General features: G+C 38.4%; 1 protein-coding gene across 1 annotated transcript in view; it reads left to right on the top strand.

The window, feature by feature from the left end:
* The first annotated feature begins 561 nt into the window (after positions 1-561).
* ANKS1B (ankyrin repeat and sterile alpha motif domain containing 1B) overlaps positions 562-14,806 on the top strand; it is a 1,150,548-nt gene continuing 1,136,303 nt past the window's right edge. Inside the window, exon 1 of the mRNA XM_052640785.1 lies at positions 562-695. Within this exon, the coding sequence (XP_052496745.1) occupies positions 562-695 (134 nt within the window). The remainder of the gene's footprint in view (positions 696-14,806) is intronic.

The following is a 14,806-nucleotide window of genomic DNA, read 5'->3' as shown; positions in this document are numbered from 1 at the left end:
CCGGAGCCGTAGCCGCCGCTCTCCTCTCCGCCGCGGGCCGCGGCCCGCGGACGCCGCCTCCTTAACCGCCGAGCGGGCCAGGCGCAAAAGCTGAGGAGAACCGGGCCGGGGCGCGAGGGTGCGCGGGCCGCAGCCGCCACGGGCGTTCGCGGCGCTCGCGCTCAGGCGAGGACGGTCTCCGTCTCCTCCTCCGACCTCCTCACTCCTCAGCATCCTCCTCCCGCTTCTCAAAAAGCATCCCCGGTCCCCACCCCCTGACACCCCACCCGCGGGAACGAGGCCTCGGGAATTAAGGGGAGTGGCTGTGGGGGCGCGTCGCGGCTCCCAGCTCAGCCAGACCCTGTTCCAAGACATGGTCTGGTCCTCGTTGTAAAAGCTGCGCCCCGAAGAGGAGCGGGGAGTAGTGTTCCCGGCTGGGGGCTGCAGGACTCTCTAGGGGCTGGAGCTCTGGCATTATCTTAGGGTGGGGCGGGGAGGGCTCTGGATTTGTGAGGAGTGGGGGTGGGCGGGGAGGAGGACCCGAAGAGGGAAAGGACTCTGAGAGGGAGTCGTTGAGAGACTATGGGGAAGGACCAGGAGCTCTTGGAAGCTGCTCGCACTGGAAATGTGGCTCTGGTGGAGAAACTCCTGTCTGGCAGGAAAGGAGGGATCCTGGGCGGTGGATCCGGACCCCTGCCCCTGTCTAGTCTGCTAAGGTAAGGACCGGAACCGGCTCCGCGTTTGCACACCTCGCTATGCATTGTGATGAATACGTCCTTCCTCCTCACGGTTATTGCACCTGGTGGCTGCCAGCGATTCATTCTTAAATTAGGTGGGAAAACAGAATGTGTATATGGAGATGAGGCATGAACCTCCCTGTCAGATAGATGCCTTAGATTCTTTGAGTAAATTTAAAATAGCCTTCCATCAATGCGTCAGTAGCTACTTTTCTGTGAGCTGTGGTGCAGAACTTGTACATGCACTAGCACTAGTGTTGCTGGAAGAATTTTTTGCGTCTCACCCGCTCTCCATCAATGTTTATTACATGTTTTCAGTTTCGAATCCAGCCTCCTACCCGCACCGCCCCCCCTCCACCCCCGCCCCACCGTTCCCTTTTCGGCTATTTAAATGAAATTGGCAGAGAAGCTTTTGCGTGCATGCCATTATCCTGCAAAAGCCACAGCCCTTGGTTGCTGCTTCTCTTCTCTTGCAGAAGGCTTTTGCTGTGCTGTGGGATATGATCCCACAAAATGAAGAGTGAGCCTTCTGGTGAGATGTCATCAGTACAGGGTGTGTGTAAAACTTGATGAGGCAGGTTAGGCAGCCCCAGCAGTACTTTCAGTCACCTGGACATGGCTGAGTAAAACTTGTATCTCAGGATGAAGAATGCCAGGTTGGGATTGGGAAAGTGTATATGGAACATAATAGAGATGTATATGGAACATAAGTGTATATGGAACATAACATCTTTAATGTGAAGATGTTCCAGGTGAGAGTTAATATTGCTTGGACACACACACACACACACACACACACACCCACACCCACACACCCCCCAAGGTCTTTTTTTCACCAGGCAGTATCTTAGAAATAGCAGGATTGATTTACATATTTGAAAAAACAATTAATTTAAACGATGAATTGATGGGCAAATGAAATCAGTTGTGAGGGAGGAAACCTGAAGAATATTCACGAGATAAAATTCAAGGAAAGCTATTTAGTTTCTAAAATCATAGCTATTCAGTTTATCCTGGATGTTTTTGGAGGCATCAATCATCATTCACATCTTTACCCTAACACATCTCTTAAGTCTAATTCTATTTGTAAAAATTTTTTAAGCTCAAGTGATTTTCTTGGTTTTTAACAGTTTTAAAAACTGTTCTTTGCTGCTCTTGACAAGTGCTTAATACAAACTTTTGGATGATGACATTGTGTTCTTTACATAAGTTTTCATGTGTTGCGGTGGTCAGATAATGCAGTTAGTTACCGTCTTGGCTAATAGGGTAAATGAGAACATTCCTGTTATGGTGAAATGAATTTAGTTGGAAAATAATTGATGGGATTTTAGAAAGCTCCACATATGATCATCTGTACTTGTTGACAGTGGCATTTTATTGGAATGATAGTTCGCTTTGGAACAATGAATATTTATGGGGCATTTTTTTTCAGTAAGTCTTAGAAGTGATAAGCCTTGTGTGCATTCCCTTGTTAAGTAATTTTCACTTTCAATCACAGGTAGACAGTTTGTACAAATTTCAGATTATAGATCTAGTAATTGCCCTTAGTCACAGGTAGTTTATACAGAAGCAGTTTATTTGGGTATAGTTTTAAATTGCAGGTGAAGTAAATGTTTGCTATCATATCAGTGATAAATATCATTATGGTTAGAAACTGATATCCTGAAAGAGGTTTCTAAAAATAATCAATTTCTTTGCAAAAACACTAAAGAATTCTTTGAGAGTAGGGAGAACTTCAGTTGATTCCTTTGAGATGAATGGTGTTTTAAAAAACTTATCTTTGTGATAGAACTTAAACATATTTTAAATGCCTTCTTAGTTGTGTCATTTTAAAAAGAGAATGTAAAATTTCAGGAATAGAATAGCAACTATTTAGTGTTGGTAAACATCAACTATAACATGGAAATTGTGACTATAATGTACTTCTTGAATGAGAGGTTTTCTGTTTTGCTGGTTTTGTCAGAGGTAGAAGTAGTAGCTCAACAGTGAGAACACATACAGGAAACAAAACAAAAAACCTTAAAAAAGCGTGTTCATTAGAGTAGTTTGAACCAAGTTGTAAAACAGCAAAATCAAACCCAGTAACCTTTAAACTTCCATTTTTCTATATCATATTGAATAAACAACTAAAATAGTGCCTTTGAAGAAAATGAGAATTGAAATTATCTTCTTTGGGTGATTCTTTACATAAAATGGAATTCCTAAGAAAGCACACTTTATTTCGTTGTCATTTTACTTCACAGATGATTGCCATCAAAAGCTTATTTACAAGATAATAGAAAATTATCTCTTTACCTTCAGACATAAAGGCAATGCAAAATTTTAAAATATTTTGGAATGAATTGTGGAATAGATTTGGTACTCCCATGCCCTACTTTTGGATGAGGAAATGGCTACCCACTCCAGTACTCTTGCCTGGAAAATCTCATGGACAGAGGAGCCTGGCAAGCTATAGTCCTTGGGGTCACAGAGAGTCGGACACAACTGAAGCGATTTAACATTGCCCTACTTTATTATTTGTGTTGTGTAATAATAGGCTCAGATCCTGTGCTAAATGCGTATATCATCTCATTCAGTTCTTATGTCAGTCTTAAGAGGTTGGTCCTCATTTTTCAGATGATGCACTAAAGAGATAGGAAGATTAAGAACTTGCCCAAGATCACATAACTAGTAATGGCAAGGATTTCAAGTGTTGTGATTCAAATTTGCTTTACCTTGCCTTAAGTCTTATTCATTGAATCTGTTTTATTTACAGAAGTTTAAAGTACATGGCCAATGTGTCTAATTTGAACACGTTTTTGGTAGGAATAATAATTTAAAAATCCTTACATCCTTAAAAAAGCAACTCATGACTGCCCTTTGAAGAATTAGTAGATACTCTTTCTGAAGATGCTTTAAGCAGTAGCTGTATAATGGGGAATCAGGTATGTTTGGTTGACACTGTGATTTTTAGCAAAAGTAAAAATGACCTTGAGTAAATATGTTTCTAAGCCTCACTGTGCTCTTCTATGAAGTGGAAATAGTAAGAATACCTATCATATGGAGCTATTGTAAGGATTAAGTGGGGTATAGAAATTAATGCAAAGCATTTAGCACATTGGTATTCATCATTGTGCTGTGATTTCTCACAGAACTCTGGAATACTTGACTCTATTTCTTTTGTTTGTTATTTTTTCATTTTAGAAAGCTTTATTAGTAATCCTTCCTTTCCCTTGAGCTGAAATCTTCCTTTCTTGAACATCTACATTTTGTTTTTAGTTTTAAATTTTGGGGCTTTCCAGAATAAATTTAATCTCAACACTGTGTACAACACTTTTAAGGTCTTAGTGCCCCCTCTTCCTACTTTTCAAGAGTAAATATCTCCAATTCCTTATCACTTTGTTAACTATTTCTAAAGGCCTTAGGTTTCCCTGGTGGCTCAGATGGTAAAGACTCTGCCTGCAATGCAGGAGACCTGGATTCAATCCCTTCTTCGGGAAGATCCCCTGAAGAAGGGAAGGGCTGCCCATTCCAGTATTCTTCCTGAACAATTCCATGGACAGAGAATCTTGGCAGGCTATAGTCCACGGGGTCACAAAGAATCTGACACAACTAAGTGACTAACACTTTGGCTTCACATGGTACTAGGAGTAAATTTCTTTCTCTTTTTTTTCAAGTTCCAATGCCTTGTTGTCTTTTCAGTTATTTATAAGAAAACAGACAGTATGTCAAAGAAGACATACACCTGCCAATGAACACAAAAATGTTTATCATCGTGAATTAGTTATTGTTTAGTTGCTAAGTCATGGCAGACTTTTGTGAGCCCATGGGCTGTAGCCTGCTAGGTTCCTTTGTCCATGGGATTTCCCAGGCAGGAATACTGAAGTGGGTGGCCATTTCCTTCAACAGGAGTAAATTTCTATAGTGTTTTCCAGTAGAATCACAGAATCTTCAAATACAAAGGAGTCCTTTCATCCAGTTTCTTAGCTAGAGAATTTACCTATAACATCCTTTACCAGTTACTTACTGCAGTTCTGTTAAACCCTGCAATAGCTAGATCCATCCACTCTATTTTTTGATGGCTCTAATTACTTAAAATATCCATCTTTTATTGAGCTAAAATTCACCTCCCTATAATTTCCAGCAGTTGGTACTAATTTGGCTTTATGGGTCAGTATAAAGTAGTTTAGTTTGCCAGGGCAGTTCTTCAGCTAATATTTAGCTATATTGTTTTGTTATGAATCTTCTATTTTTTCCTAAGATTTTAACAACCAGTTGCCACGTGGTAATAGAGCATAGGTGTTAAGAACTTGGAGCTTTTCAGGTGGCTCAATGGTAAAGAATCTGCGTGCCAATGCAGGAGTCACAGGAGACGTGGGTTCAATCCCTGGATGGGGAAGATTCCCTAGAGTAGGCAATGTTAACCCACTCCAGTATTCTTGCGTGGAAAATCCTATGGACAGAGGAGCCTGGTGGGCTATGGTCCGTAGGATCACAAAAAGAGACATGACTTAGCGACTGAGCATGTTAAGAACTAACATTTTCATACTTCTTTCCTATTCTCAAGAATTTCAATGACTCTCTTCAAATATGGTGACCAGAAATTAAAAAAATGCAATAGTTGTCATTTGACCAGTGTAGGATATAGTGGGACTTAATATATTTTGAATTTAAAAAAAAATTAGAAAGCAGCATATTTAGTATGATCCTTTTCTTTAACCAAGAATAAATGTGTGTGAACATTTATATTGTATGTTAAGAAGTCTGGAATGATAAGCACAAGAATGTAGTTATTGGGTTTCCCTGATGGCTCAGACAGTAAAGAATCTTCCTGCAATTCAGGAGACCAGGGTTCAATCCCTAGGTTGGAAAAATCCTCTGGAAAAGGAATAGGATTATTTAGTGAGTGGTGGAATTGTGAGTGATCTTTATTTTTTGGCTTATCTGTATTTTCCTATATTTTAGAGTAAACATGTATTGTGCAATGAAAATGAAATAGCGGCTATTTAAAACATGATACAATGAAGTTATTACTTTCTTATTATTGATCTAAGACCTGCCTTAGTACAGGTCAAAATTTTCTAAGCTGTACGGTGCCTTTGGCTCACATTGAGCAGATAGTCAATTAAAACTTCAGCGTTTTTTTTTTTTTTCCCCAATGACTTGTCAAGCCATTGTCATGGTTGTCAATGACTTGTCAACTTGTCATGATTCCCCTGTCTGGTACTTGTGAAAGCGTTGATTGAACTTAAATTATTCCTATTATATTTAATCTTACCTATGTTAGCCTATATTTATAATATATCTAGCTCTCTTGGCTCTTGAGTCTGTTTTCCTGTATATTAAAGTCTCTTTTCTGCATCATATGTAGATTTAATAAGCATGTTTTCTATAACTGGTATTCAACATCTATGATATACGCCTAAAGAACTTCAAATTAGTATAAATTTGAAAGTGAGCATCTTTATGCATGGTCTTTCTACCAACATTGAGGCCACTTAATAGAACCAGTTATTTCTCTCTAATGTGTCTGAATATTATGAGGTATTTTATCTATTGCCTTTCTGTATTCACATTATGTTCTGTTTATTCCATTCCTTTGATCTACCCCTGTAGTAGTAAGTCTACGTGTATGTGTGTGTGTGTTAGTCGCTCAGTCATGTCCAACACTTTGTGACTCCAAGGACTGGAGCTCACCAGGCTCCTCCGTCCATGGAATTCTCCAGGCAAGAATAATGTAGTGGGTAGCCATTCCCTTCTCTTAAGGGATCTTCCCGACCCAGGGATCCAACTTACCTCTACTGTATTGCAGGCAGATTCTTTACCCTCTGAGCCATCAGGGAAGCCTAGTGTGTCTATAAATTGCACCAAGCTTAGGCTACTTGTTTCAGATAGGGAACAATTGATGATGCCTAGTATTGTTGCAAATTCTTTCTACCCCTTTGCTTCTAATTCTTTTGAATCTGGATACTTAAATCCATTTGAAGTGGCTAAGTGCCTCTTATGATCTCAGTCTTTCTGGAGCTTTGGTAAAATCTTTGCATTGTTTATTCTTTCTGGGTTGAAAATTATTCTCACTAGGGATAAGAGCAAAATAGAAGTTGGGAAGAATCAGATTCTTAGTTTTGTTAGATGTTTCAGGGAATTCTCTTGTGGTGTAAAACCATCTAGAGTTTTAATATGTCAGAGATTAAGATTATATTAACTGTCATAGCAGTGAACTTCTATTTCTTCTCTCCTTTTTTTCAAACTTAGCTGAAAAGGGCATTAGCCTTTTTCCATGGCAAGTATATACTTCACTTCTGTGTTTGCTTTCAGTTTTACCTCTTACACCCTCTTTCATCCTTAAAAAAAAAAATCTGAACTCATCAGAGCTCATTAGAGTACTCAAATTGAATTGCTTCCCTCCTTTTCTTCCTTCATATTATGTATGAAATTTCAGTTTATTTAACATAACTTTCATGAGATAGCTGCAAAGCCTTTTAAAATTTTACTCTTTGGCCTAATTACCTTTTAATCTAAAAAAAAAGTCCCATTTAAACTGTGTTAGATTATTTCTTTTTTAGTTTAGATTAAGAAGTACTTATATTTTGATAAAGCAGTAAAAAAATTAGTTAATAACTCAAATTTACTTAATTTTCTCAATGCCTCAAAGAGTCAAATGCTATGTATAGTTAGTAAATTCTTGTGAAACATAAGGAATCCAGTTCTCAAGATCTCCATGTGAAGAAGTATATCAGTAAGAACTGAGAGAAAAGTAATCTTGTCACCAAAGATATGTAAACCAGACAGCTTATAAATTTTTCAGATTCAGGATTCAGTTCATGAAGTTTTTGGTGATAGATACAAGGAGATAGAAGGCAACCTGGAAGTATTGTAATTTTCAACTATTTAGGCTGTTGAGACTCTAATATATGATACTCACTTCCAGGGAAGCTGTATTGGTTAAATGGAATAAATCACAAATAGAGCAGTTAAACTGCACAAAAATGTTATATCTATAAAAATAGTCAAGTTGCAAGTGGGTTATCTATTTTAGATAGTAATGATGTTTGAAGCAGTGATTGCACCATTCTGTTCAGGGAGCTGTGTCTGCCTGAGTGAACCGTGCCAGCTGCATGATGGGGAGTAAGGAGAGAGGAGGGGGAATTTTGGTATTGACCTCTTTCTCAACTACAGCGTTTTCAGCTCCCTCTTCAACACTGAGAGGATGTTGTGTTAGCAGGGAATTAGGACAACCAGCTGGTGACTACTCAACCTGTCTGTTTTCACATTGCTCAATCCGTAGTGCATCTCAGTGGTTTCTTATAGTCACAGAAGAGTGAAGTAGGTCTTCACTGACATTAATGCAGGAGTTTACAGTATTCAGTAGTGTGCCTACTGACCTTAGCAATTTAACCTCTCAGGTGACAGTAAACAGAATTATATTAGCTCAGTTGTGTACTGAAATAATTTATTTCATTATACATTTGAGGTCATTTTGGATAATTCTTTCAGAGTCTATTATAAAACATTCTTCCTGAGTGTTTAACTAGAAATGGAAGCTGACTATACTTCAATCATGGGTTAGAAAAGATTAATTTCAGCCTACAGAATCTGAAGCTATTTAACATTTAATGCATTTTAGTGTGTCTTTGGTTTCCATTTCAAACATATTTCAGCATAGTTTTAATTAATTGAAATATGAGTTTTGGTTATTTCATTTTATGTTGATGTGAGAGATTATCTCATGTTTGAAAAAGCAGGAGTTTACCCAGAAGACATATCTGTGTGCCAGTTCTTTCTCTTGTATGTGATGACATGGTCGTGTAAACCATATGGCAGCCCAAGGCACAATGCCAGTTGACAGCCCAGTGCATTTTCTTGTGTAACACAGATCTAAGAACTCTTCTTAGAGTCCAGTTTTCCTTTGTGTCAGTAGGACAGCAAGTGACTTCTACATTTGTGTTAAACCTGGGTGAGGCTTGCAGTTTGGTGATTTTTGAGGATGAGTCAGAATATATGGTCAAAAGATAAATTTTATTTTCCTCATTTCCTTCTGTTGTAATCTCCAAAGTTCATCTCTGAAAGTGTTTCTTATAGGTAATACTTTGTTATTTAACAGCACATCCTTATGAATCTGTAAAATGAATTTTGATTCAGTTGTGCTATAGAATTATTTGGGTTCTGTTGTGTTGTGAGAGCAGCTTTATTTAAAGCGGTTAATTACTTCTAGTTAACTGAGCTGAAACAATCAGAATAAACTTGTCGCCATCAAATTGGATCATCTCTTGATTGATGGTTGTGGACATAAACAGCCAACCTTATTTCTTGCTGTCTGCTTGATATTTCTGTTTCCTCTACTACCTTTCTTCTAACACTTCTGGCTCAAATTTCTTTCTCTTTACAAAGAAAGCCTCTTCTCTACTGTAATTAGCACAAGTTCAGCCTGCCTCTAGTTTTTGTGTCAACTGTCCCTCTCCAAGGGTTGCAGGTTTTGTGTGAGGAGTAGAGCTGGAATGAGCTGTGCATAGTGAGAAGTAGATTAAGAACAAAGATTGAACCTTCAAAATTCTGGAGCTTACAGAGTTTGCTTTCATCATTTCTAGTTTCCTGCATATGTCAGTGTTAATTTCTCCTCTCACCTCACAGATTCTGTGTCCATGTGTTTTCCTAAACTTCCCCTACCACCAGCAACTATCTGTGGGTGCTGACAATTCATACTGGAGTATGATTGACTGTAAAGGCTTTTAGGAAGATGAAGCTCTTTTAGTATTTTTATTTAAAGAAGAAACAACTGCTGCTGCTGCTGCTAAGTCGCTTCAGTCACGTGCGACTCTGTGTGACCGTGCAGACAGCAGTCCACCAGGCTTGTCTGTGCCTGGGATTCTCCAGGCAAGAATACTGGAGTGGGTTGCCATTTCCTTCTCCAAAAGAGGAAACAAACTTCGGGCTGAAATACTAAAGCTGTGAAGCTCTAATGGCAGAGTTGATGGAGTGGATTTTTTTCAGAATGGGTTGGATAAATGTGGTCATTTATCCTTTCTTCTTAAAAGGCTAGGCTAGTGCTGTTGAAGGGGAAAGGGATTTGATTGAAGAGAAATAGGATAGCATAGGGCCAGTGCTGGAAATGGCTTTTTTTTTTATTGCTATCAAATTAGTCCCTAGAACTTTTTCTTGGATATCTGTTACATTACTCATCTTAGGTGTCAGCATATGGTATATTTTTTGCCTGTTTCCAGAAGGTATTCCTTAGGTGTTTTTATTTATTATGACAAAGATATAGACTATAATTGTATAAGAGCTTCAGTGTCTAATATGGTTTGAGATTCAAATTCTTTTACATCCATTTTCTTATTAAAACAAATTCATATTGTAAGTTGTTTTTTTTTTTTTTTTTTTAGAGATGATAGTACTTTTATTGCAGAATTTAAAAAAAAAAAAAGAAAGACATAGTTAAGGTAGTTTAAGTTCCTAACATGATACCTGGCACAGAGTAAATTCTCACTAAAAGTTAGTGTCAGCCTTCTTTTCCTTCCTTCTTCTGCCAGTTTATCATCTTATCCAGACTTTTCTTATCTCTCAAAATGCTCCATGCTTCAAAACCGCCTGCTTCCCCCAACCCCAATCAAAATTCTTATTTTCTTAGCAAAACTATCTCAGCCAGGTAGTAGGAGAAAAATAACATGATTCACCCTCATGATTAACAGTTTTTAAAGATGTGCTTTATAACTTAGGTCTTTAGTAACATTTGGGGCAGCATAACGAAGTTTCTTTTAGCAAAAATCGTTCTCAGTCAAGGCCAGAGAGGTAGTTTCTGATCTGAGGGGTAAGCCCAACTGGCTGTTGCAGGAGTCACTTCCATTCTGTTGGTGCTTTCTTTCCTTCATGTGAACTCACAGATTGTATAAAATCATTCAGGTTTTTCTTTTCCTTTTTCTTTTTTTTCTTTCTTTCTTACATTTCAGTGAGTTACAATGGCAGCTCTTTTGTGAGAAGATATGTGAGTTATTTTTAAATGCCTGGATTTATTTGACTGTGGATATGCCATCTTATTCTGGACGTTAATAAAACTTAGAACTTCATGAAGCCACACTGTAGAAGAAATCCCACAAATCCTTAAGAGGAATAGCATTATGTCTCAGGGGACATGCTATTCCAAAGTAGTGGGGGAGCTCTCTGCTTTTATCCTTCTCTGTGGATTATGAATGTAGTTGACTTTATTTATTTGGCTTTTCTTCCAGTTCTTGGGCTGAAGAGTTTAATCATTTGGACCAGGGTTCTGTAAACTTTTTCTCAAGGCAGGAAACACAGGTGAGGCTGTCCTGAGGCGGGCAAATCCATGGAAACACTCTCTGGGAGTAACCTCAGCCAATGCAGGAGACCGGGGGTTCCATCCTGGGTCAGGAGGATCCCCTGGAAGGGGACATCGCAACCCACTCTCCGATTCTTGCTCGGAAACAGAAGAGCCTGACGGACTACAGCCCATAAGGTCGTAAAAAGTCCATATTGTAAGTTTACTCAATATATAGATTTTTTCAAAAACCTATGTTTCATTGTTGGGGAAGTGTTTGAAGTTCTGACCCGCGCATCTCAATTAGCATTCTTCCACACTAAGCTTTACTTTTCTTTTTGTCTTTTACCACCAAATTACTATTCAGCCACTTTGAATCCTTGTTTGATACCTGTAGTTACTAATCTGCATTTGATATGTTTTATATAGCATCTAAATATGCTAAATATAGTTTCTTAGTGTTTTGAAGATACTAAAAAACTGCTGTATTAAATTACAGAATTTAATTTACAGAAATTAAACTACAGAATTATCCTTGTTTTGTATAAATATTTTGCTGCTATTATGAAGGCATGGGAGTGAATGGGAGTGTGTTTGGGGGGAGCTGCAGGAATTATGCTGAGATGTTCTTTGGCATGGTAAACTCTCCAGTGGGGGTGTATTGTATAACAGAGTCTTTCCTGTTGGTTTGCTTTGGCTAGTGACAGAGTGTTCTGTTACTCTGAATTTCATAGAGACTTTGGAGACATAATGGAGAAGGTGAAGAATTATGAACAAGTACTTATAAAATAATAGAGTATAATAATGTGCTTTACATTTTGAATATTGACAAAGAGTTAATACACTGTAATGTGTGGTGTAATGAAAGTCTTAAACAATTCTTCAGGAATGACAGGAGGAAGAAGGAGATACCTTTAATCTGTTGGAGGAGAGAGTAGTCAGGGTAAATTTCAGAGAGGAGATGATTCTTAAATCTTGTTGAATGAGTAGGAGTTTGTTAGGCTGACAGTTTTGGGGAAGGGTAATTCTGGCAAAAAGAACAGTATATTTAATAATTTGTATAAAAATGTAAAATATATATAATTTGGGGTATTAGAAGTAGTTTGTTATAGAGCATGGGTATGAAGTAAGTCTGGAAATTGGTGTACTTGTGTACTGCCCTTAGGAGTTGAATTTTAAATCTGAAGGCCATGGAGATTCATTGGCTCTTGGTTTTAAATTTTGATATGTTGCTTAGTCATTTATAATAGCATGACAGTGTTTCAAAAAATTGAGTATAAGAAAAAAAAATTCCAATCCTATTGCTAAAATAACTTTTTCTATGTCTGTTTAATGTGGTTGTTGTTAGATAGAGTAGACAGTTTGAATCTTAAATATTTCACTTAATAATATATCAAACAATTTAGTGTTATTACAAAGTCTTCATAATCATATTTCTAATTACACAGTAGTATTCCATTTAATGCAGACTTTTCATGGACTCCTTCCATCACAATTATTCCTGGTTGTTTGTTCAAAATAATGCATTTCCTTTTCTCATCTCAAACTTACTAGGTCAGAATTTTTAAGTATAGGGTCTAGGAATATACATTTTACAAAGCTTCCTTAGTTTGTTATGTACTCTATAAAGTATGAGAACCACTGATCTGGTGATGTATATACCCATTACTCAACATTCCCTTAATACTAGATTTTAGTTTACTTGTTATTTTTATAAATGGTATTATGATGAACATTGTTATACAAATTACCTTTTAAATAAAATTATATTGATGCTGTGAAAGTGCTGCACTCAATATGCCAGCACATTTGGAAAACTCAGCAGTGGCCACAGGACTGGAAAAGGTCAGTTTTCATTCCAATCCCAAAGAAAGGCAATGCCAAAGAATGCTCAAACTATCGCAAAATTGCACTCATCTCACACGCTAGTAAAGTAATGCTCAAAATTCTCCAAGCCAGGCTTCAGCAATACTGAACCGTGAACTTCCAGAGGTTCAAGCTGGTTTTAGAAAAGGCAGAGGAACCAGAGATCAAATTGCCAACACCCGCTGGATCATGGAAAAAGCAAGAGAGTTCCAGAAAAACATCTATTTCTGCTTTATTGACTATGCCAAAGCCTTTGATTATGTGGATCACAATAAACTGTGGAAAATTCTGAGAGAGATGGGGATACCAGACCACCTGACCTGCCTCTTGAGAAACCTATATGCAGGTCAGGAAGCAACAGTTAGAACTGAGCGTGGAACAACAGACTGGTTCCAAATAGGGAAAGGAGTACATCAAGGCTGTATATTGTCACCCTGCTTATTTAACTTCTATGCAGAGTACATCATGAGAAATGCTGGGCTGGAAGAAGCATAAGCTGGAATCAAGATTGCCAGGAGAAATATCAGTAACCTCAGATATGCAGATGACACCACTCTTAGGGCAGAAAGTGAAGAGGAGCTAAAAAGCCTCTTGATGAATGTGAAAGAGGAGAGTGAAAAAGTTGGCTTAAAGCTCAACATTCAGAAAACGAAGATCCTGGCATCTGGTCCCATCACTTTATGGGAAATAGATGGGGAAACAGTGCAAACAATGTCAGACTTTATTTTTTTGGGCTCCAAAATCACTGCAAATGGTGATTGCAGCCCTGAAATTAAAAGATGCTTACTCCTTAGAAGGAAAGTTATGACCAACCTAGACAGCATATTCAAAAGCAGAGACATTACTTTGCCAACAAAGGTCCGTCTAGTCAAGGCTATGGTTTTTCTAGTGGTCATGTATGGATGTGAGAGTTGGACTGTGAAGAGAAGGGAGGACCGAAGAATTGATGCTTTTGAACTGTGGTGCTGGAGAAGACTCTTGAGAGTCCCTTGGACTGCAAGGAGATCCAACCAGTCCATTCTAAAGGAAATCAGTCCTGGGTGTTCATTGGAAGGACTGATGCTGAAGTTGAAACTCCAGTACTTTGGCCACCTCATGCAAAGAGTTGACTCATTGGAAAAGACCCTGATGCTGGGAGGGATTGGGGGCAGGAGGAGAAGGGGATGACAGAGGATGAGATGGCTGGATCGCATCACCAACTCGATGGACATGACTTTGGGTAAACTCCGGGAGTTGGTGATGGACAAGGAGGCTTGATGTGTTGTGATTCATGGGGTCGCAAAGAGTCGGACACAACTTAGCGACTGAACTGAACTGATATTCATAACATCCTTTTATTTTGTACTGTGGTATAGTCCATTAACAGTGTTGTGATAGTTTCTGATGAACAGCAAAGGGACTGAAATATTGTATGATAGCCCTTATATGTGCAATCTAAAAGGAAATGCTACAAATAAACTTACAAACAGAAACAGATTTAGAGAACAAGCTTATGGTTGTTGGTGGGGGAGCAGGGAGGAATGAGGGGAAGGGATAGTTTGGGATGGATTAGTTCCTTAACATACATTTCTAGAAGTGGAATAATTATTTTGAAAGGTATTTGTTATTAACTCCATGTTTATATATGGGATGAACGAGCAGAAAAATTGAATAACTTGCCCAATGTTGCAAAGCTAGTAAGTGACAGATCCAAGATTCCAATTCAGGTCTTTCTGATCCCAGATATCTTTTTTTTTGGTGCCACATTGCTTTCTTGTTTCATAGGGATCAATGTATATCCTTGGTTCAGTCAGTCAGTTCAGTCGCTCAGTCGTGTCCGACTCTTTGCGACCCCACGAATTGCAGGACACTAGGCCTCCCTGTCCATCACCAACTCCCGGAGTTCACTCAAACTCAAGTCCATTGAGTTGGTGATGCTGTGAAAATACCAATTTGATTCCATTAGATAAATAGAAAGTATATTTTCTACAAA

Source organism: Budorcas taxicolor, chromosome 5 (assembly GCF_023091745.1).
Source record: "Budorcas taxicolor isolate Tak-1 chromosome 5, Takin1.1, whole genome shotgun sequence".
In the NCBI taxonomy this organism is placed as follows: Eukaryota; Metazoa; Chordata; class Mammalia; order Artiodactyla; family Bovidae; genus Budorcas; species Budorcas taxicolor.
The sequence above is the reverse complement of the archived record's forward strand: the minus strand, read 5'-3'. Positions and strand labels throughout refer to the sequence as shown.